The sequence below is a fragment of the Hemitrygon akajei genome, chromosome 14 (genome assembly GCF_048418815.1).
Source record: "Hemitrygon akajei chromosome 14, sHemAka1.3, whole genome shotgun sequence".
NCBI classification, from domain to species: domain Eukaryota; kingdom Metazoa; phylum Chordata; class Chondrichthyes; order Myliobatiformes; family Dasyatidae; genus Hemitrygon; species Hemitrygon akajei.
In genome coordinates, this window is record NC_133137.1 from 83,108,893 (window position 1) to 83,132,351 (window position 23,459).

The 23,459-nt window shown below is 41.9% G+C and overlaps 1 protein-coding gene across 2 annotated transcripts in view; it reads right to left on the reverse strand.

Annotated features, from left to right (window-relative positions):
* The window catches only part of LOC140738741 (uncharacterized), a 113,388-nt gene that overhangs the window by 53,884 nt on the left and 36,045 nt on the right, over window positions 1–23,459 (reverse strand). For both annotated transcript variants that reach the window (XM_073066482.1, XM_073066483.1), the window contains exons 6-14: window positions 17,743–17,880; window positions 17,386–17,513; window positions 17,254–17,273; window positions 13,970–14,069; window positions 12,776–12,876; window positions 12,583–12,692; window positions 6,506–6,578; window positions 4,796–4,870; window positions 2,052–3,050 (exon numbers count right to left, since the gene is read on the reverse strand). In XM_073066482.1, the coding sequence (XP_072922583.1) occupies window positions 2,052–3,050; window positions 4,796–4,870; window positions 6,506–6,578; window positions 12,583–12,692; window positions 12,776–12,876; window positions 13,970–14,069; window positions 17,254–17,273; window positions 17,386–17,513; window positions 17,743–17,880 (1,744 nt within the window). The remainder of the gene's footprint in view (window positions 1–2,051; window positions 3,051–4,795; window positions 4,871–6,505; window positions 6,579–12,582; window positions 12,693–12,775; window positions 12,877–13,969; window positions 14,070–17,253; window positions 17,274–17,385; window positions 17,514–17,742; window positions 17,881–23,459) is intronic.

A 23,459-nucleotide genomic window follows, 5' to 3' on the forward strand; every position in this document is an offset into this window, starting at 1 on the left:
GTTTTAAGCTGAAAAACCTAAGGGACAAGATTTTTTTAAATTTTAAACAGAGACTGGTTGATATCTGGAATATGCTATCAAAAGTGGTGGTGGAATCGGATACAATTAAAGTTCAAAGTAAATTTATTATCAAAGTACGTACATACCTGAGATTCATTTTCTTGCAGGCACTCACAGCAGAACAAACAAACAGAGTAGAATCAATGAAAAACTACAAAATCTGACGAACAACCAATGTGGAAAAGAAGACAATCTGTACAAATACAAATAAATAATAAATAAATAAATAAATTGGGTGAATGAATGGGTAAACACTGAGAACATGAGTCCTCATGTTGGGGAATCAGTTGTGGTGAGTGAAGTTGTCCAAGCTGGTTCAGGAGCTTGGTGGTTGAAAGATAATAACTATTCTTGAACCTGGCAGTGTGGATCTTAAAGCTCTCATAACACATTTTACTACATTTAAGAGGCAGTTAGACAGCAAACACAAACAGGCAAGGCTTAGAAGGATATGGATTTAATGCAGGGAAATGTGTGCAGATGGACGACATAGTCGAAATGAACGTGGTGGATCAAAGGGCCTATTTCTGTGCTGTTTGATATGAAGACATGGATATGTTTCACCATGTTCCCCTTCCATTTCCAAATAGCACACTCCAAAGTTTCCCCATCACCTTCAAACAATTACTCTACCCTACATCCTTTAAAGGTTCAAAGAGTCCAAGAAGCTATAAGATCAGATTTTTCATATCATTAACAGACACCAGCAGAACCTGGCCGTTTTATTACCTGGCAACTTTAGGAACAGTAGCAGCCAATGTACATTCAGCAAGCTTCCTCAAACCAATAAGTGACAATGAGGAGACAACCTGTACTTATTACGTTGATTGAGGGATAGATATTGGCCAGGACACTTGGGGAATCACTGTAGCCCTTTGCAATGTCAGTGGAGTTTTAATACTGTTGGATTGGGCTGTAGAATTGTTATATTCCCTTGTATTTTTCTTTCTATGCTATCCTATGCTTGCTTCTATTTTTTAAAATCACCTATATAATTGTTCAGTAGATTTTCCAGTAATTGCAGAACAGTTGCAATGTATTTTTCCAGAAGCTCCTTGGTTTCAGTAGCGTTACTTGAATCTGGCTACTTCATTAGTTAACTGTTATCTCCAGTCTGATATGAGAAGACCACAATTACTTTTTTGTCTGCCCTTTTCTTTGTTTCTCTTGACATTCCTTCTTCTTTGCACTTGTAAAACTTTTAATAAAATAGTCACAAGCAACAGGTTCTATGCCTCATTCCTGACTTCCGAAGACACTTTGGATCACAAAAGCATTAGGATCCAACAATACCCAGCTGACAGGACTCAACACCATGATCCTTTGCACTAAAGTGATTTTTTTTTTGTTCAACTTGTGTTCTTTCTTGTAAAAATTGTGTATAATTTATCTTTAATTATATTTTTCTTGTGAATGCTACTCATATGATGCTCTGTACCCGTGATGCCGCTGCGTTTTGCATTGCACCTGTGCACACATGTATTCATGTGGATGACAATAAACTTGACTTTTTAACACCTCAGTTGAAGGAGAACACTAAAAAGGTAGACTGGATATTTTGTGCTTAAAACACAAGAGTTGAATTTACACTCACAGTTTTGATTTAAGGGCAACTGCTGAGCCACGTTTGGGCGGGGGGAGGTGTGTGTTTGTGTGCGTACACACACACACACACACACACACACACACACACACACACACACACACACACACACACACACACACACACACACACACACACACACACACACACACACACACACACACACACACACATCTGTACTCCTGCGGCTACCCTAAAAGACTGTTCCAAGTTAAATGTTAATACAAGAGTCATCTTTCTAAAACTGTAACCAGCATTAATGTCATGCCAGGATCTACCAGTATCAGTGTCATGCCTAGATCTACCTGCAGTAACGTCATGCCAAGATATATCAGTACCCCTTTTGGCAGTGGTGGGCAGCACAGAAACAATCCAAGAACATCCTTACCTGTTTCACTATGCTGCTGGCTAAGCTTTTCCTTCCAGCAGTCATTGGCAGCTTTCTCTGCCTTTGCAATTTGGTCAGAACCCATCTTACAAAGCACCTTGGTAGCTTTCATTCTCTTTGCGTTCACTTCGGGAGGAGCAGGCTTTTCCAGGGACTTATCTTTGGCTGGCTCCGCAAGAGCTCTTTTGTTACCGCTGGCAGACCTTGGCCTGGCCAACTGGCAGAGACTCAAAGATGCAGTCTGGTTGCTGCCACCGTCTGAACCTGGCTTATCCACTTTGGCGGCCAGTCTGCTCGACGCTCTAATGGACACCAAATTACTTTCAGCTTTCATTGTACTGGCACTTTTGTTGAAAGTCTTACCAGCACCTGGTTTGTTGGTTACACTGGTTTTTTTGACGTTTGCACGTACCCCTCTAATGGGTGGCTTTGTCTGCTTCTGTGCCCTCTTCTTCCTCCCAGAACGAGGTAATGTATTCTCCACGAGGGAGCTCTTGCTGCTGGGACTTTGTTCTTCCACCTCCGTGTTCTCCAAGGCAATTGCAGCCTTGTTGGACGCAGACACTGATGCATGAGTAGGGCTCATAGCCTTGGCGCCAGACTTCTGACACAGCTTGAGGCATTTTGCCTGAAGTTCCAAAACTGCTGACACAGACAGTATGTAGCTTGCAGGGTCACTAAGGTAGGGAGAAAGTTGGGAGATGGCTGATTCCCGGCAGTTTCCGGGAATAAGTGGCTCCCCATCACACGCTGTGGCATTGGCAACAGGTGGAAGGCTACACTCTGCTTTCCTGCCCATCTGGCAGGAATTTGGAGGCACGTCTGGCGTCATTTTAAAGTACTTGTTGAGGTGGTCTTCAACCAATTTGTTACATGGAACCTTCTGAATGCCAGCAGATCTCAGACCTTCTGCCACTGCATAATTAACAGCAGGAAGAAGTGGAGATATCTTGGCTGAGAAAGGTGAGCTCTGTCTTGGTTGGCTTACCTGACCTGCATCTGTTTGGCGAAGAAAAACAATATAATTGTAAGTACAAAAAATACATTGCTTGTTTTCCAATATTTCATTCAATCCGTTCCTTTACAATACGCTGCCTATAAGAGATGCTTGATCCAGTCTGATCTCAGAGGCTAGGAATACTTAGATCCAGTTCTTCTCTTGTAGAAACGCAGCCTAGGGATAATAGGCACGGAGGAGGATGACAGCAGAGCACCCTACAGTTAATGATGCAAAACATTCCACATTCCAGCTCGTAGGGACAGCTTTGGGAACAGAGAGGGGAGTTACTGGTCAGGTTAGGTTTAGGGACAGGTGTAATCAGTAGGCACGTCTTCCCTGTGAAATGTGTGGGTGTTCTCTGGTGCTCGGGTTTCCTCTCACAGCTCAGAGACATGCCGGTAGGTTAGCTGGTCATTGTAAGTTGGCCCATGATTGAGTTGGGGCTAAATTGGGGTTGCTAAGCAGCAAGGGTCAAAGGGCTGGAAGGGCCTATGCCACACTGTATCTCCATAAATAAATACGATGAAGACAGAATTTGAAGGCACTGCCGACACTATCCACACAGCTCATTGCAGATATCACAGTCACCTCTCAAGTTATTCTCTAGCATTGGACTTGCCAAAGAAGGAGAAGATCCTTCAGTAAGTAACTTCTGGTCCTGAACAATATCTAATAATGTTGCATTGGGATCTAGGGGTAAGAATAATAGCAAGGTAGAGCACCAGCTTTCTCAGTGGGGATCATGCTGTGAGTGCTCATTTCCCAAACCAAAATAAAAGTCTACAAGACCATAAGACATAGAAGCAGAATTAGGCCAACTCCGTCCATCGAGTCTGCTCCACTGTTCCATCGTGGCTGATTTATTATTTTTCTCAACCCCATTCTCCTGCCTTCTCCCTTTAACGCTTGATGCCCTTACTAACCAAGAACATATCAACCTCGGCTTTAAATATACCTTATGACTTGGCCTCCACGGCCTTTGTGGCAGTAAATTCCACAGATTCACCACACTTTCTAAAGAAATGTCTCAACACTGTAGTAAAAGGATGTATACTGAGGCTGTGCCCTTTGGTCCAAGACTCCCACACTATAGTAAACATCCTCTCCATGTCCATTCTATCTCGGCCTTTCAGTGTTGATAGGTTTCAGTGAGATTTCCCCTCATTGAAACTCCAGCAAGTACAGCCAGAGCCATCAAACGCTTCTCATACATTAACCCTTTCGTCCCTGGGACCATTCTGATGAACCTCCTCTGGAACAAGCTGTAGTTAATGGATCACACCTGCAATCAATGCATCTGGCGTGTAAGGGGGGAAAAAAAGCCCCATGTGTGAGTTCCATTTTACTATATGGAATCCTTTAAAGAGATTAAAGATTCTATTTATTTATCACATGTACATCGAAATATACAGTGAAATGTGCCATTTGCATCAAGAATGTTCTGAGTGCAGACCACAAGTACGCTATGCTTCCAGGACTAACATAGCATGCTGTAAAGCGTTCTGCTAGCCTCTACGCTGCCGTGCTGCCCTCTAATTCAATGGATGTTTGCTTTCCTTCATTAGGAATGTGTTAAATGTAGAAGCAAGGATTGTCATTTGGTCGCAAATTATCAGTTAATACATGAAAATACGTTAAATGGTAGGGTTTTTAGACCACTTTTAACATCTGATATTCTTATGTGGCTTTTAAGAGAAGGAACTATGTTTATATTGCAATATAATCAAGACTAAAAAGATAGTACCTTTAAGGTGAGAGATTCTTGGTGATTTGAAAATGAACACAGCCTGTGCGGTGCACTGGGTGGTCTTGCTGCTCTCTGTATAAAATGAAATAACCATAATTATGAATGGTTTCAAAGTTCAAAGTGAATTTATTATCAAAGTTCAGATATGTCACCATATACTAGCCTGAGATTCACTTTCTCAGAGGCATTCACACTAAATACAAAGAACCACAACAGAATCAATGAAGGACTGCACAACAAAGATGGACAAACAATGTGCAAAAGGCAACAAATTGTGCAAATGCAAAAAAAAGAAAATAATAATAATATATAAATAATAAGTATTGAGAACATGGGTTACAGAGTGCTGCAACTGAGTCCATAGGTTGTGGAATCAGTTCACTGTTGAGGTGAATGAAGTTAACTACCCTGAGATGGTTGAGGGGTAATTACTGTTCCTGAGCCTAGTGGTGTGGGTCCCAAAGCTCCTATACTCTCTTCCTGATGGCATCCAATGACCTGGATGCTGGGGGTTCTTGATGGATGATTCTTTCCTGCGATAGCACTCTTTGTAGATGTGCTCCGTGGTGGGGAGAACCTTACCTGTGAAGCCCTCCCCACCATCCTTGGTGCAATAGCTCCAACACAGGTTGGCCACCTCGGATATGGCAATCAGTAATCCGGTTCCACCGCTGGTTCAGACATAATTTTCACCAGCCTAATTTCAAATTTCCTGCGTCACCGCGCCAACCTGTCGCCACTGTTTTAGCAGAATCACCTGTTGGCACAGTCTTTAAAAGAAGCAAAGTCATTCCTGTGTTATTCTGCATCTATTTTTATAACCTGTGTCTACCTAGCCCCAGCCACATCTTCATTGAAGAAAGGAAATGCTTCTCGTGGTATAAAGCGCAAACACCATTTGTTATCTATACAACACAAGGTGGAAGTTCTAAACGAAAACAACAGTGGTGCATGAAAAGCATATGTGACTTGTATAACATTGCCTCTTCCAGTTTATGATATAAAGGAACAAAAAGAAAAATTGCTCCAGTTCTTTGCTGACAGCGAATCCAAAAAACAGAAGTGCATCAAGAAAACAATAAAAGATGGAAGATGTACACAACTAGATATAAAGTTCTCATTAAGTGGTTTAAACTCCATGTCAGCGAAGGTGTAGAACTGTCAGGAGAGAAGGTGAAGGAACAAGTGAAGTTATTTCATGAAGAATTAAGACTGGGTTATGAGTGTGATTACAGTGGGGGGGGGGGGGGGGCTTCAGCACTTCAAGCCATACAAGTTCGTGCAGCGTGGGGTGAAAAATGGTCAGCAGACCAGGAAACAACTGCTGAGTTTGTTGATGAGTTCATCAAGTTAAATTTAAATCCCATGAAGGCCTACAAATGCAGACAAAACCGCCTGATATTGGCGTTGTACTCCAAGATGAACACTGACTACAGAGGATGCAGAATCACCAACAGGCTCTAAAGCATCAAAAGATTATGTCACTGTGTCGGGTTGCCCCAACACTTCCTTTTTCCCTTATTATCCAGCTTGTACTATTTTTACAGGGTGCTTTAAAGGTAGGGTAGAGTGATCATCAAGTGGGTTAGAGGTGTTTGTTTATCGTGATTCGACAAACACATTACTCCAGCACTGCACAGGTCCCAATCTTTCCGGATTTGATTCCGGTCAACCTGTATTTACTGTGACCTTTCTACTCACGCTTACCTCTAGTAGAGTTGGCAACAGATCTGCTGAACAATATGAGAAACCCCTGATCCTGTAGGCATTTCACAATTGCCTGGGAAGAAAAAAGGTACACGCATAGAATTCTATTAGAAGTACAAATACGCTGACAATTAAAAGAGCATCAAGTATTTTACAGGAGTAACAGTGTGCATTTGGATGGAATATTTATCATATAAAGCATCTACTGGACTTCAGGGAGGAACAAAGGGACACTGTAATTTCCATTTACTTATGTCTGTTCTGTCTTCAAGAAGATTACAGCCATGAGGTGCCAGGGTGGTGTAGTGGTCAGCACAGCGCAATCACAGTTTGCACATTTCGGAGTTTGGTGTTCAATTCCAGTGCCATCTGCAAGGAGTTTGTACGTTACCCCCGTGACCGTGTGTGTTTCGTCCAGGTGCTCCGGTTTCCTCCCACAGTCCAAAAACATATCGATTAGTAGGTTAATTGGCCATTGTAAATTGCTCTGTGATTAGGCTAGGGTGAAGTGCGTTGCTGGGTGGTGCGGGAACAGCCTGTTTCCACGTTGTATCTCTAAATAAATAAATAAATGCAGCCAATTTCCTATATCTCATCTACTACCTGTACAATCTGATAGCCCATGATCCCCTTTACGTGACCAAAAATTTACCTGAATGTACTTGGCAAATCCAAAACTTTCTTGAATAGAGAATTTCAAAGATCTACAACCCTCTGAGAAACATCATCTCAGTTAATGAAGAGGAACCCCCCCCCCCCCCCCAAATATGTGTCTATGAACTCTAGTTCTAGATATCTCAGCCCTAAAGCCCCCTGGTAATTTATTTTTACTTAGTCTCACAATGAACTATTTAGGAGTAGCCATGTATCATGACATGGCAACTTTACTTATTCATCTGAGTAAAGGGATTTCTTAGTATCATTTTAAACACAGAAAGTGTTTTATGCTTTTATGCTTGTCCTGTTCCATTGCAATCCCATCTCACAATAAGACAACGAGACAAGTGTGAAAGTTGACTCCATCCTGCACAATTAGAATTAGATGTGATCATTAGCAACACACACAAAATGATGGAGGAACTCAGTAGGTTAGGCAGCATCTCTGCAGGGGAATAAACAGTTGGTGGCTGATCTCAATTTTTCATTCCTGGCCATCCAGGCTAAGCTTTCATCGCCTTGCTCATCATAAATCTATCTACCTTTTCCTCGGAAATTTCACAGATTGCTTCACTACCCTTGAAGAAGAGATAAAAAATCTCAAATTCTGAAAAAATTCTGGTCATCTGCATCTTAAGTGGGCAATCCTTTATTTTAAGCAGTGACCCCTGAGTACTAGGAAACATCGTCCATGTCAAGAACGCATGGGACTTTAATGAGTTTTAATTAAGTCACTTCTTATTCTTCTAAATTACAATGGAAATGAGCCCAGCTTGTCCAACTTTTCTTCATAAAATAACCTACTCACCCCAGTTACTGATCAATTAAATCTCTAAATTGCTTCCAACACATTAATGTCTTTCATTAAATCAGGCCATTACTGTAGCTTGTCCTCCTGATGTGGTCCCACCAAAGCTCTCTGTAACTGAACTATAACCTCCCTATTTTTCTATTCAGTTCCTCCAGTAATAAAGCATAATGCTGTTAATTTTTCTAATCATACATTGTAGAGTATTGTTTCATGAGTCATACAGGTAAAAGGTAACCAGAAAACTTTACATCTCATTAGAGGGGAACATTAGGATGGGTGGGAATGGGGAGCAGGGGAAAGCTATCAATCTAAACAATATGACTCATCTCCTACTCTTTAGCACAGGAGGAGATCATGCAGCTTCTCATATCTAAGCCAGCTTTTTGACAGAAAGGATGAAACAAAGCATTGTCCACATTCCTGTACACATTCCCCTCAAGAACCAATCCAACTCCCATTTAACATTACTTTTGCAATCAGCTTTCAACACACTCACGGAGCACAATGCTAGAGATTCTAACATTGACAGTTTCAACTCTGTGACCTCACTCCACGTCAGTCGTCACCAATCCAAGGACAACTACCAGGGGTACAATTTGTTAATTCCTGGCATTTAAAATAGGCAAAGTGGGATATGATGCCAATGCCGTCAAATGGGATTGGTATAGGTGGACATGATGGACCAAAGGGTCTATTTCTGTTTTTACTCTATGGCTCCTCTCACCACCAAACAAAAATCGCTCTCCTGGAATAGCTTGCCCTCTGGGTGCTGGTTATTTCATGGAATCTGGTCCCTTCTACATCTACTGTGGAGCATCTACTTGCAGGTCAAACATCCACGCTTTGCTGAAATTTATAGCCCAACAAAACTCAGCCTGAACGAAAAGGGGGAGGATGTGGAAAAGCCCTGGCCCTGTCCAAAAATCAGTTAATGTAACTGCCTTTGGAAGAATCTTTCAAATATTGCATCACAAAGACACAAACATGCTGCTGCTATTGACAGACACTGGAAGATGTGGAATTCACAGCCTGAGGCAGGTCTCATTTATGCTGGCAGGGCGGCTTGAAGTTTACAAGGAAGAGCAAGGAGTGGTGTGGGAGATTGAAAGACACGGGCAAACCCAACTGCAGTTAAAATAATCTGTACAGTCAGCAGACATGTCAATAAGTACATGGACAGGAAGTGTTTAGAGGGATTTGTTCAAATGCAGGCAAATAGGACTAGTTTAGCTATCTCTACCCAAGAAGCAGGGGACTGGAACTTCCCAAGCAGCAGATGCAGACATTCACTGCATTTTAGAGATACCCAGGTAAGTACTTGATGATCCTACAAAGCTATGGCATTGGCTTGTAAATTCTTTCCTTTCAATATTATCACTTGGCAGATCATTTCAGACCTAATCAAACATAGAAAACCTACAGCACGATACAGGCCCTTCAGTTCACGAAGTTGTGCCGAACATGTACTTATTTATTGATAGACCTCTATTTTTACCATGTACCTATCCAGGAATCTCTTACAAGACCCTATTGTATCTACCTCCACCACCGTCGCCGGCAACCCATTCCACGCACTCACCACCTTCTGCATAAAATACTTGTCCCTGACACCTCTGCTGTACCTACTTCCAAGCACCTTAAAACTCCCTCATGCGTTAGCCATTTCAGCCCTGGGAAAAAGTCTCTGACTACCCACATGATCAATGCCTCCCATTATCTTATACACCTCCATCAGGTCACCTCTTTTCCTCTGTCGCTCTAAGGAGAAAAGGCCAAGTTCACTCAACCTATTCTCATAAGGCATGCTCCCCAATCCAGGCAACATCCTTGTAAATCTCCTCTGCACCCTTTCTATAGTTTCCACATCCTTCCTGTAGTGAGGTAACCAGGACTGAGCACCATACTCCAAGTGGGGTCTGATCAGGCCCTATAAAGCTGTAACATTACTTCTCAACTCTTAAATTCAATCCCACGGTTGATGAAGGCCAATACACCGTATGCCTTCTTAACCACACAGTCAACCTGCGCAGCAGCTTTGAGTGTCCTATGAACTCGGACCCCAAGATCCTTCTGATCCTCCACACTGCCAAGAGTCTTACCATTAATACTATAATCTGCCATCATGTTTGACCTACTAAAATGAACTATCTCACACTTAACTGGGTTGAACTCTTCTCAGCCCAGTTTTGCATCCTATCGAAGTCCCGCTGTAACTGCCGACAGCCCTTCACACTATCCACAACACCCCCAACCTTTGTGTCATCAGCAAATTTACTAATCCATCCCTCCACTTCCTCATCCAGGTCATTTATAAAAATCATGAAGAGAAGGGGTCCCAGAATAGATCCCTAAGGCCACCACTGGTCACCGACCTCCATGCAGAATATGACCCATCTACAACCACTCTTTGCCTTCTGTGGACAAGCTAATTCTGGGACCACAAAGCAAGGTCCCTTTGGATCCCACGCCTCCTTATTTTCTCAATAAGCCTTGCATGAGGTACCTTATCAAATGCCTTGCTGAAATCCATATACACTACATCTACTGCTCTACATTCATCAATGTGTTCAGTCACATCCACAAAAAGTTCAATCAGGCTTGCAAGGCATGGTCTGCCTTTGAGAAAGCCATGCTGACTATTCCTATTATGCCTCTCCAAATGTTCATAAATCCTGCCGCTCAGGATCTTCTCCATCAGCTTACCAACCACTGAAGTAAGACTCCCTGGTCTATAATTTCCTGGGCTATCTCTACTCCCTTTCTTGAATGAGCGAACAACATCTGCAACCCTCCAATCCTCCAGAACCTTTCCTGTCTCCATTGATGATGCAAAGATCATTGCTAGAGGCTCAGGAATCTCCTCCCCCGCCTCCCACAGTAGCCTGGGGTATATCTCGTCTGGTTCCGGTGACTTATCCAACTTGATGCTTTCCAAAAGCTCCAGCACATCCTCTTTCTTAATGTCTACATGCTCAAGTTTTTCAGACCACTGTAAGTCATCCCTACAATCGCCTAAGGTCCTTTTCCGTAGTGAATATTGAAGCAAAATATTCATTAAATACCTCCACAATCTCCTCTGGTTCCATACACACTTTTCCCACTGTCAAACTTGATCAGTCCTATTCTCTCACATCTTAATCCCCTTGCTCTTCACACAGTTGTAGAATGCCTTGTGGTTTTCTTAATCCTGTCCACCAAGACCCTCTCAAAGCTCCTTCTGGCTCTCCTAATTTCTTTCTTAAGTTCCTTCCTGCTAGCCTTATAACTTTCTAGATCTCCATCATCACCTAGTTATTTGAACCTTTTGTAAGCTTTTTTCTTCTTGACTAGATTTACAAAAGCCTTTGTACACCATGGTTCCTGTACTCTACATCCTTTCCCTGTCTCATTGGAATGTACCTATGCAGAACGTCACGCAAATATCCCTTGCACATTTGCCACATTTCTGCCGTACATTTCCCTGCGAACATCTGTTCCCAATTTATACTTCCAAGTTCCTGCCTGATAGCTTCATATTTCCCCATACTCTAATTAAACACTTCCCTAACTTGTCTGTTCCTATCCCTCTCCAATGCTATGGTAAAGGAGATAGAATTATGATCACCATCTCCAAAATGCTCTCCCACTGAGAGACCTGACACCTGACCAGGTTCACTTCCCAATACCAGATCACGTACAGCCTCTCCTCTTGTAGGCTTATATACATATTGTGTCAACAAACCTTCCTGAACACACCTAACAAACTCCACCCCATCTAAACCCCAATTGATAATTGGGAAATTAAAATCTCCCACCATCACAACCCTGTTATTATTACACCTTTCCAGAATCTGTCTCCCTATCTGCTCCTCGATGTCCCTGTTACTATTGGGTGGTCTATAAAAAACACCCAATAGTCATTGACCCCTTCCTGTACCTAACTTACACCCACAGAGACTCCATAGACAACCCCTCCATGTCTTCCTCCTTTTCTTCAGCCGTGACACCATCTCTGATTAGCAGTGCCACGCCCCCACCTCTTTTGCCTCCCTCCCTGTCCTTTCTGAAATATGTAAAGCCTGGCACTCAAAGTAACCATTCCTGCCTCTGAGCCATCCAAGTCTCTGTAATGGCCACAACGTCATAGCTCCACAGTAATCATAATCGTTCAGAGTATGTTTTTTAAAAAAAAGGTCCCCTGGTCACTTTTGGATCTTTTGCCAGTCGCCCATGTCTCCCCCCCCCCACCCTGTACTTAACCCTTGCACCACTGAGAATGTTTTATTTCTATCTGCTCTATCTGTCTTTCAACTGCGCTTGACTGACAACTGTGATGCCATCTCCGCTTTTACTCCAGCTTTCAATCATGAAACAAAGCACGAAATGGCAGCTCAACAAATGCCTTTTTTCACACAAACCACATTTTCCTCATCAGCCCTCTCAGCTATTTTGCTTTTAAGAAGCATTGTTACTTTGACTAATTTGATGAATCAATCTACACTTATTAATTCCACCTTTTAATTATTGCTCCGACTTTCCCCATCAAGACCGAACTAACTGGTTTACAGTTACTGGCTTTGAACTAGAGGTGACCACCAAGCCTTTCATTCATAACCAATACACTTCTTACCAAGTTCTTTTCCTTCAACTCATTCAATAGAGGACCCAATTGAGGGGTGTCTTCTTCTTCCAGGCATTCCACCAGCTCATACCAACTACAATATAAACCTTCCAAACAAACTGAGACAAACAACAGGTTAGTCTTTCAGCTGAACATATTGCATATTGTAGCTTAACAAGTGGAGTAAATCAATTTCAAATACCTTCTTTTAGCATGTAATTTTTTCCTTCAAAAACTGCTGGTGGCAATTTAGCTTTCAGTTCACTGATCTTGATCACATAGTCAATTTCAAGCTTCGGTGGTCTGAAAACAAAACAATGTGGATAAAAAACGGTGAACATTTAGCAGAAATAATCCATGATGAAGAAATGTAGCCTTGCAGTCCAGAATAGGTCACACGACCACAGTTCTGGACTGCAAAACTCTATTTTGAACAGGTCACAAAGCCACAAGACCCTCTGTGATCATGCAAAAGGTCATTTGCTTGACCATGAGGATGACATTTCTGGTCACACTCACCAAGCTGCCCCTCACGCTTGAAAAGGGCCACCTTGACATCACCGTCTCAGGGTCCTTCCACTTCCCAGTTTCATTGAAAAAAACTGACTGGGGAATATTGTGGGGGGAAATAAGTTATCCCAAAGCATTAGTATAAACACTCTTCTTGAACTATATCGGATCAATTGCCAGAAGGTGGTGGGTGTGCATGCAGCTGTTTGATAGCACAGTGAATTGAACTGACTGTGCCTCCTATGTATGGGAGACACTCTCCTTTTGCCGCGAGTTTTTGAGTGCACATGTTCATTTTGTCTCGTCAAGACCAGTTTGTCACTCCCACACTGTAAGTTGCCCAACATGTACAGCTACAAACAAGACTCAGTAACAATGTTTAATCATACAACTCCGTTCTTACTTCATGCTTATGGAACAGTTCTAAAGTACCCAGATGAAGGTATCCTGTAGCACTACATCACAGAACATCTGCCAACAATTATTAACAGCATGAATTATTAACAGATGCTTTCCAAATCCACTCCCCCTTATTGCTGGATGTACCTAGAACAGGGCAACTGAATTCTGTAATCCATCAGCGTGACAGAACTTTTCTTTTGTAACCTTAATCGTTCACACATTAAATCAGTTACAGTTAACTTCGTCTGGAAATCAGTGCACTGCACATGGTACTTAACCAGCTTACATCCTCTACTCCACTTCCAAAATTTGAACTAACAGAGGATACATTTTCCAGGTACTTTTATTCATAACTTTACACCATAAGACACCCCTAAGGTCCTTCACAGAGGCATTAGAATTGACACAGAGTCACATAAGAAAAGATTAGCACTAGTAATTACAGGGTGAAAGAGCAGTGGAGCAGAAAAAGGAGCAGACTTACAAAGTAACTGGCATTAATGCACTGCCACTCGACTTCAGAGCCACACTGACTGCTTTGGATTTGTTGATGAGTTTTCCTTTCCAAGGATAATAGTGCACAGCTGCAGAGAAAGGATGAAGTTCCAATAAATGAAGTGATCTGAAAACAGGACTGCATTTGCACATGGTACATTAACCAGCAACAATGCCATTACAGATATCGAGCCAAGCCACAATGAGAAATATGTAGTTGGCTCTCAATAGCTTAAATTTGTTTGTTGAATTGAAAATAAATAATTAAAATTAACTGAAATTAATAGAATTTAATTGCCTTTTAGAACTAATGATTTGAAAATTTAGTAAGTAAAGTTAAAATAAAATCCAGAATGGGGAGATTAAGTTCAGACTTGCATTTTTCACATGTACCTACCTAATTCCACATTCGCATCTGGTTCTTCAGGTTCTAATTCCCCTTTTATCCTCAACTATTTACCTGAATTATTTTTAAAAACAGACATGCGCCCTGCTTCAATTCCCAATACCTGAAGTGCATCCCACAATGTAACAACGGTCTGCACAAAATGTTTCTCTTCCTATCTCTTCTTAAGTATCTGAATTTGTATTAAACATTGAAGGCAAAAATCTTGTCATTAGGCTACCTTGCTCTGGATCGCCAACTTTCTGGAAAGTTTCCTGTCAATCTTGCTCTATCCCATTGTCATTTAAAACACTTCAGCAAAAAAGGGAGCAATCAAAATAGAAACTGCCTGAAACAGTCAACAGATTAGGCAGCATCGGTGAAAAGAGTCACTAGAGCTCACATTTCAGGTTGAATTATCTTTGACCTGAAATATCAGTTCTGTTTCTCCATAGATGCTGCCTGAACCACTGAGAATTTCCAGTGTTTACTGTTTTTTATTCCAGATTACTAGCAGTTTAAACTTTTAAACACTAGTTTTAAATACTTCTTCATTTTATGTCCTCTAGTACTAACTCCTGAGGCAATGTGATTAGTTTCTGTTCAACTCCCCAGTTAGTTAGTTAGTTAATTAGACCTAATTTGCCTTTATCAAATCTTGATGCAGGGCCTCAACCCAGAACATCAAGAATTTCTTCCCCACCCCACTGCCCCTCCCCACCCAGACACATATGCTGCTTGACCAGCTGAGTTTCACCAGCAAATTGGTTGTTGCTTCAGATTCCAGCATCTGTAGTTTCTTTTGTCTGCTCTTTATCAAATCCATGCTGGCCTTTTCCAAGTGACTGCTAATTCAGTCTCTGTCTATTGTACCCAGAGATCCCTCTGCCACCAAGGTTGAGCTGACTGCTTTCTAATGATTGTATTTGTTCCCACACATTCTCTGTACTATTTTGCAGTCATTAGGTGCGATTGCTAAACTAAAAGAGGTCTGGGAGATCGTGGCCAAAGCTTCCACAATTTCCTCATTTATTTCCCTCAGCCACTTGATGTTTTCCACTTGGACCGATAGTTATATTAATTTATTTAGAGACACAGCACAGTAACAGGCACCTTCCAAACGAGCGAGCCCACGCTGCCCAAATACATCCATGTGACCAACTAACACGTGTATCTTTGGAATGTGGGAGGAAACCAGAGCATCCGGGTCACGGCAAGAACATACAAACTCCCCGCAGACAGCAGCGAATTTAAACCGAGGTTGCTAGCACTGTAAGAGTGTTACGCTAAACACTACACTACCATGCTGTGCCTTGGTATTATTCGCTCCTGTGTAGCAAACCTTTCTGGCACTGTCTGAATCAATTTTTAGTCCAAACAGTATCTTAAACTGCATTTCCCTTTGGTAAAGACCAATATAAAAGCACACATTAGAAGCTTTGCCTTGCGCTCTATCACTGTGAATAGATTGCCCTTGGGATTTTGCCCCTTACAACATTCTTCCTGTTAACCTGCCTTAAGAATCTTAATGGATTCCATTTTTCACGTACTATAGAGCCAAAAGACATCCATGAGCCACTATGACAGTCGATGTCTCCGCTCCATGCTTGAAGGCTTACCACAGTGGCTCGTAGGATCAGATGGCTACGAGAGCCAGTGAGCTGGTGTGCCTGGAGTTCGGGGTCCTGTCATCAGCTACGTACTCCAGGGATTGATACCAAAGATGAGAGCCCGAAGGTTGATCGGAAGGATGGCTGGAGCCTGGCAACTAGAGACAGGAGGCCCAGAGGCCTGTCGTGGAGTACTGTCTGTAGGTGTAAGTACATGGAAGGTGCTGGGGGGGGAATGGGCTTGCTTTGCTGTTGTTGTTTTGTTACTTGTTGTATTCTGTGTTGTTCTGCTGAGAATTGTGCCTATGTAATGTTGGCGTCAGAATGCGTGGCGACACTCGAATGCTCCTTGGGTTGTGCTGGTTGTTGTCACAAATGACACATGACACATTTTACATGCGATAAATAAATCTGAATCTGAATCATCTATAGACTTACAAATATTGCACCAGATTGGAGGCATATTAGAATTAATATCAACATTTTAAATTCAAGATAAAAGTACTTTAAAATATTCAGCTTCTGACCGATCCAGTTTCCATGCGAATGAGATACGACAATGTTTAAGAGACATTCGACATGCGAAAGATATGGATCTAATCCAAGCAAGTGGAATTGGTGCTGATGGCAAAAAGGTCTGCATGGATGTGGTGAGCTGAAATGTCTGTTTCTCTGCTGTACATCTCTACAAATCTACTCTCAGTAGCCAGGCATACCTGTAATCTGCTCTTTAATACAAATATCTAATCAGCCAATCATGTGGCAGCAACAAGGTCAAAAGGTTCAGATATTTTGAGACCAAACATCAGGATGGGGATGAAATGTGATCTGAGTGGCTTTGACCGTGGAATGATTGCTGGTGCTAGACTAGGTGGTTTAGAGATTCTCAGAAACTGCTGATCTCCTGGGATTTTCATGCACAACAGTCTCTAGAGTTTACACAAAATGGTGCAAAAAAAAAACAACCAGTGAGCAGCAAGTCTGTGGGCGAAAACACCTTGTTAATGAGAGATCAGAGGAGAATGGCCAGACTGGTTCAAGCTGACAGGAAAGTGACAGTGACTCAAATAACCACACACAACAACAGTGGTGTGCAGGAGAGCATCTCTAAATTCACGATACACTGAACCTTGAAGCAGATGGCATACAGCAGTGGAAGACTACGAACATATACTCAGTGGCCATTTTATTGGGTACAGGAGGTACCTAAAAAAATGGCCACTGAGTGTTTAACAGTAAAAGTCTAACTGCAAGAATTTAAAAGGAAATGAAATTTACCTTGAATTTTAGGAGCATTTCTGGTAAAGAGAAAAGTGACATAAAAAAAGTAATTAGATACAATCACTGGACTTTCAGGGATCATTTGTAAAACAACAATTGCATTATCCCAAACAGGAGAAGATAACTCACATCCCAATCTCTCTTGACTGTGCCGTGATGCACATGTAGTCACAGTACCGAAATGCTACAACAGCGTAGGGATAAATTTGTCTAGGACAGTATTGAACATCACACTGTTCAATCTCATACAAGAAATACTGCAACAAAGGAAAATAAAACTGGTCACTGGAAGGATACAAGATATGAGCATTTCACTCTGAACAGTTCCATGAACCAATGAACACTACTGCAGAAATTCTTTCTTTGCATCTTTAATTTGTAATTTATAGTAATGCCTTTATACTGTACTGTTAAATAAATTTTGCATCATGTAAGTCAGTGATAAGTCTGATTCTGAAATGCAAAATAAAGGAAAAAAAACTTTACCTGTGTCAGTTCAAAGGCCTGAAAGTGGCTGATTTTGGAAGAAACCTTCTCACTGTTTGTGGAGATATGGCAGTCGTAGCCAGGAGTTGGACTGGTGAAGTCAGAAGTGTAATTTTCAGTCACAGGGTTCACTCTACCCTGTTAAGCAAACATCAGAATGGATTTACTCTCAAACAAGTGGAGAGAGAAATAAAGTAGTTTTAAATCGAGTTAAAGAAAAATGCTCCCTACCTTACAGAATTACACAATTGGTCACTTATTAATTTCATAAGTGGATTGAGCAACCAGAAATCAGACTCCCAAAGAAATATTAAGATGCATACAAGCCTCCAGTCAATGAAAAAAACAGCACCACAGAGAAACCAGGGCACTAAGGAGTGCAGTAGACAAGAGGGGCCTGGGAATATTTATTTATTTAGAGAAACAGAATGGAACAGGCACTACTAACCCACTGAGCCACACTGCCCAGCAGCCCAGCGATTTAACCCTAGCTTAATCGCAGGGCAATTTACAATGACTAATTCACCTACTATCAAGTATGTCTTTGGACTGTGGGAGGAAACCCACATGCACAAGGGAAGACAACCATGTCTGTGCCATGATGAAAGGACGCAGCCTGAAACATCAACTGTTCAATCTTTTCCATAGATGCTGCCTGGCCTGCTGAGGTCCCGCAGCATTTTGTGTGTGTCACTTCTTCCTCTGTCTCGTCTTTTCTTTGTTCACTCGACACCTCTATTCTTATTCGTTCTTTGCTACGGTAACAGCTGTAAACAGTAAGTTTTACACCTCACTCTTGTACCTTGACTTCCAAAGAATCGCTGGATTGCAAAAGCATCAGGATCTAACAGCTGGTAGGTTAACTGGCCACTGTAAATTACCCCTAGTGTGTACATCAGTGGTGGAAACTCAGTGGAGCTCAAGAGAATGAAAAAGTGGGATTAACACAAGATTAGTGCTAATACATAGCTGCTGGTTGGCCCGGACCTGATTGCCCAAAATACCACACAGTTTCTTGCTCTCTGACAATCATTCATGACTTCTGATCATCAGCAATCAATAGATGGCAGCATTTCATCTTGTATACATGTTGGTGAAAACACTGAGAGCTTCACGGTAGACTCCATCTACAAGTTTGCAGATGTTGTCACCAGAGTGGGCTGCATCTCAAATAATGAGTACAGGACAGAGTTAGAAAGCTTAGTGACATGGTGACCTTTCCCTCAGAATCAGCTAAACAAAAGAGCTGACAATTGAGGAACGGGAGGAGGGCCAGTGCACATAATCTGAGTATGGCCTCATCGCGACAGTAGAGGAAGTCATAGATTGACATGTCGAAGGGCAGCAGAGATAACAGAGGGGAAGCAGTGAGAGAGGGTTTCACCGAACTCCCACAGAAGGAAAGATTTAAACTTCTTCAGAATCGGCATCTCTGGAAGAGACTTAGCAGTGTAGCAGTTGAATCACAAACAAGAGAAAATCTGCAGATGCTGGATATCAATGTATTATGCACAAAATGCCGGAGGAACTCAGCAGGCCAAGCGACATCTATGGAAAAGAGTCGACTTTTTGGGCTAAGACCCTAGCCCGAACTTAATTGGTAACTTCCACAAAAAACTCATGTGAAAACGTTTAGACATGAACTACCATGCACAAACTCACAAAGAGGGTTGAAGGCTTCAATAAGAGTGAACAGCACCAAACAGCCTGACCTGGTCCAACCACATAGATGTCACAGCCAAGAAAACTTCCCAGTGTCTCTACTTCCTCAGGAGGCTAAAGAAATTTGACATGTCCGCATTGACTATTTCAGTACCTTAAAACCTCAAAATGTAGGAGAAGAATTAGGCTATTTGGCCCATCAAATCTGCTCCACCAAGGCTAAATTATTATCCCTCTCAACCCCACTCTTCTGCCTTATTCACGTCACCATTGACACCCTAATTAATCAAGAACCTATCAACATCTGCATTAACCATACACACTGATTTGGTCTGCAGACCCATCTGTGGCACTGAATTCCAGATTCATCATCTTCTCGCTAAAGAAATTTCCGTCTCAACTCTGTTCTAAATGGACATCTCCCAATTCTAGTCCTAGACTCCCTCACTGTAGAAAATATCCTTTCCAAATCCACTTTATCCTGACCTTACAAGATTCAACAGGTTTCAATGCCCCCCTGCTTTCTTCTAAACTCCAGAAAATACAGGCCCAGAGTCATCAAACTCTCCTCATATGTTAACCCTTCCATACCTGGGATCATTTTCGTAAACCTCATCGAACACTCTCGAATGCCAGCACATTATTTCTTAGAGAAGGGACCTAAAACTACTCAAAATACTCCAAGTGTGATCTGACCAATGCCTTATAAAGCCTAAGCATCATATCCTTGCTTTTGTGTTCTAGTCCTCTTGAAATGAATGCGAACATTGCATTTGTCTTTTGTACCACTGACTCAACCTGCAAATTAACCTTTAAAGAAACCTGTACGAGGACTCCCAAGTCCCCTTGTTCCTCTGAGTTTTTCAATTTTCTCCCCCTTTAGAAAACAGTCCATGCCTTTATTCCTTCTAACAAAGTACAAGACCCTGCACTATCCTACGTTATATTCCATCTGCCATTTCTTTGTCTATTAATCTTGGAGCGGAATTTAGTGGTGTATTAGAGTGGCTCTTCGAGGCTTCAGCAAGGAGAGGTTCCAGTGAGAGAAGACAAAACAGCTCTAAGTAGATTAATTTTTCTCAGTTCATTTAATGTTTCTTTCTTTATATTTGGTTATAAGACCATAAGATATAGGAGTAGAATTAGGCTATTTGGACCATCGAGTCTGCTCCACCATTTCATCATGGCTGATCCATTTTCTCTCTCAGCCCAATCTCCGGCCTTCTCCCCATATCCCTTCATGCTCTGACTAATCAAGAATCTATCAATCTCTGCCTTAAATATACCTCCTAACGGCCTCCACAGCCGACTATGGCAACAAATTCCACAGATTCACCACTCCCTGGCTAACGAAATTCCTCCTCCTCTCCGTTCTAAACGGACACTCCTCTATTCTGAGGCCGTATCCTTTGGACTTAGATTCCCCTACCAGAGGAAACATCCTCTTCACATCCATTCTATCGAGGTCTTTCAACATTCGATAGGTTTCAATGAGGTCACCCTTCATTCTCCTGAATTCCTGTAAGTAGAAGCCCAGAGCCATCAAACACTCCTCATATGACAAGCCAGCCATCAAACACTCCTCATATGACAAGCCTTCCAATCCCGAAATTATTTTCGTGAAACTTCTCTGAACCCTCTCCAATCTCAGCACATCCTTTCTTAGATAAGTAGCCCAAAACTGCTCATTATAATCCAAGTGAGGCCTCACCAGTCCTTTATAAAGCCTCAACATTACATCCTTGCTTTTATATTCTAGTCCTCTCGAAATGATGGCTAACATTGCATTTGCCTTCCTCACCACAGACTAAACCTGCAAATTAACCTTTAGGGAATCCTGCACAAGCACTCCCAAGTCCCTGTGTACCTCAGATTTTTGAATTTTCTCTCCATTTAGAAAATAGTCTAAGCGTTCATTTCTTCTACCAAAGTGAATAAGCATACGCTTCCCAACATCTATAACATTAAAAAAAAATCAGTCCCAACACAGACCCTTGTGGAGCACCACTAGTCACCGGCTCCCTTTATTCCCTCTCTTAGCTCCTAGCAATTAGCCACTGTCTTATCCATACTAGAATCTTTCCTGTAATAGCATGGGTTTGTAGCTTAAGCAGCCTCATGTGTAGCATCTTGTCAAAGACCTTCTGAAAATCCAAGTACACAACATCAACCAATTCTCTGTTTTCTACCATCCTTATTATTGTCTTCCAAGAATTCCCAGCAGATTTGTTAGGCAAGATTTTCCCTTAAGGAAACCATGCTATCGCCTATTATATCTTGTGCCTCCAAGTACCCCAAAACCACATCCTTAACAATCAACCCCAACATCGTCCCAACGACTGAGGTCATACTAACTAGCCTATAGTTTGCTTTCTTCTGCCTCTCTCCCTTCTTGAGTGGAATGACATTTGCAATTTTCCAGTCCTCCTGAACCATGCCAGAATCAACTGATTCTTGAAAGATCATTACCAATATCTCCACAATCTTTTCAGGCACCTCTTTCAGAACCCCGGGGTGTATACCATCTGGTCCAGGCAACTTATCTACCTTCAGACCTTTCAGTTTCCCAAGAACCTTCTCTCTAGTAATGGCAACTTCACTCACTTCATGAACCCTGATACTCCTGAACTTCCGGCATACTGCTAGTGTCTTCCAAAGTGAAGACTGATGAGAAATACTTATTCAGTTCATCCGGCATTTCCTTGTCCTCCATTACTATTCCAGCATCACTTTCCAGTGGTCTGATATCTCCTCTCATCTCTCTTTTACACTTTATATATCTGAAGGAATTTTTGGTATCCTCTTTAAAATTATCAGCTCACTTACCTTCGCATTCCATCTTTCCCTTCTTCATGACTTTTTTAGTTGCCTTCTGTTGGTTTTTAAAAGCTACTAATCCTCTAACTTCCCACTAATTTTTGTTCTACTATATGCCCTCTCCTTGGCTTTTATGTTGGCTTTCATTTCTCTTGACAGCCACAGTTGTGTCATACTGTGTTTAGAATACTTCTTCCTCTTTGGAATGTATACAGGTGTCCCCCCGCTTTACGAGTGTTCGCTTTATACCACTTCGCTTTTACAAAAGACCTACATTAGTAACCTGTTTTCGCATTACAAAGAGGATTTTCGCTTTTACAAAAAAATTTCCCATATCAATTAATGGTTCTTCACTTTACGCTATTTCAGCTTAAGAAAGGTTTCATAGGAACGCTCTATCTTTGTAAAGGGTGGGGGGGGGGGGGGAACACCTGTATATCCTGCACCTTCTGAATTGCTCCCAGCAATTCCAGCCATTGCACTCTACCATCATCCCTGCTAGTGTTTCTTTCCAATCAATTTTAGCCAGTTCCTCTGTCATGTCTCAGTAATTCCCTTTACTCCACTGTAATGCTGATACATCTGACTTTAATTTCTCCTCAAATTGCAGGGTGAATTCTTTCAGATTATGATTATTGACCCCTAAGGGTTCCTTTACCTTAAGCTCTTTAAACAATTCTGGTTCATTACACTACACCCAATCCAGAATAACTGATCCCCTAGTGGACTCAATCACGAGCTGCTTGAAAAAGCCATTTCGTTCTACAAATCTGCCCTCTTGAGATCCAGCACCAATTGGATTTTCTCAATCTACCTGCATATTAAAATCCCCCATGACTATTGTAACATTGCCCTATTGTAGCCATTAGTGAGACGTGGTGGCAGGAGGGGCAGGACTGGCAGCTCAATATTCTGGGTTTCTGTTGTTTTACATGCAACAGAGCAGGAGGGATTAAAAGGGGAGAGGTGGCATTACTAGTCAGGTAAAATGTCATGGCAGTGCTTAATCAGGACAGACTGTAGAAGTCAGCCAGTGAGGCTTTACGGGTGGAAATGAGGAATGAGAAATCTATGACAGCATTAATGAGGCTATATTATAAACCACCCAACAGTCCACAGGACTTAGAGGAACAAATTTGTATAGAGGTTGCAGAAACATAAGGTTCTGATAGTAGATGATTTTAACTTTCCACACATTGACTGGGACTCCCATACTGTAAGAGGGCTAGATGGAATAG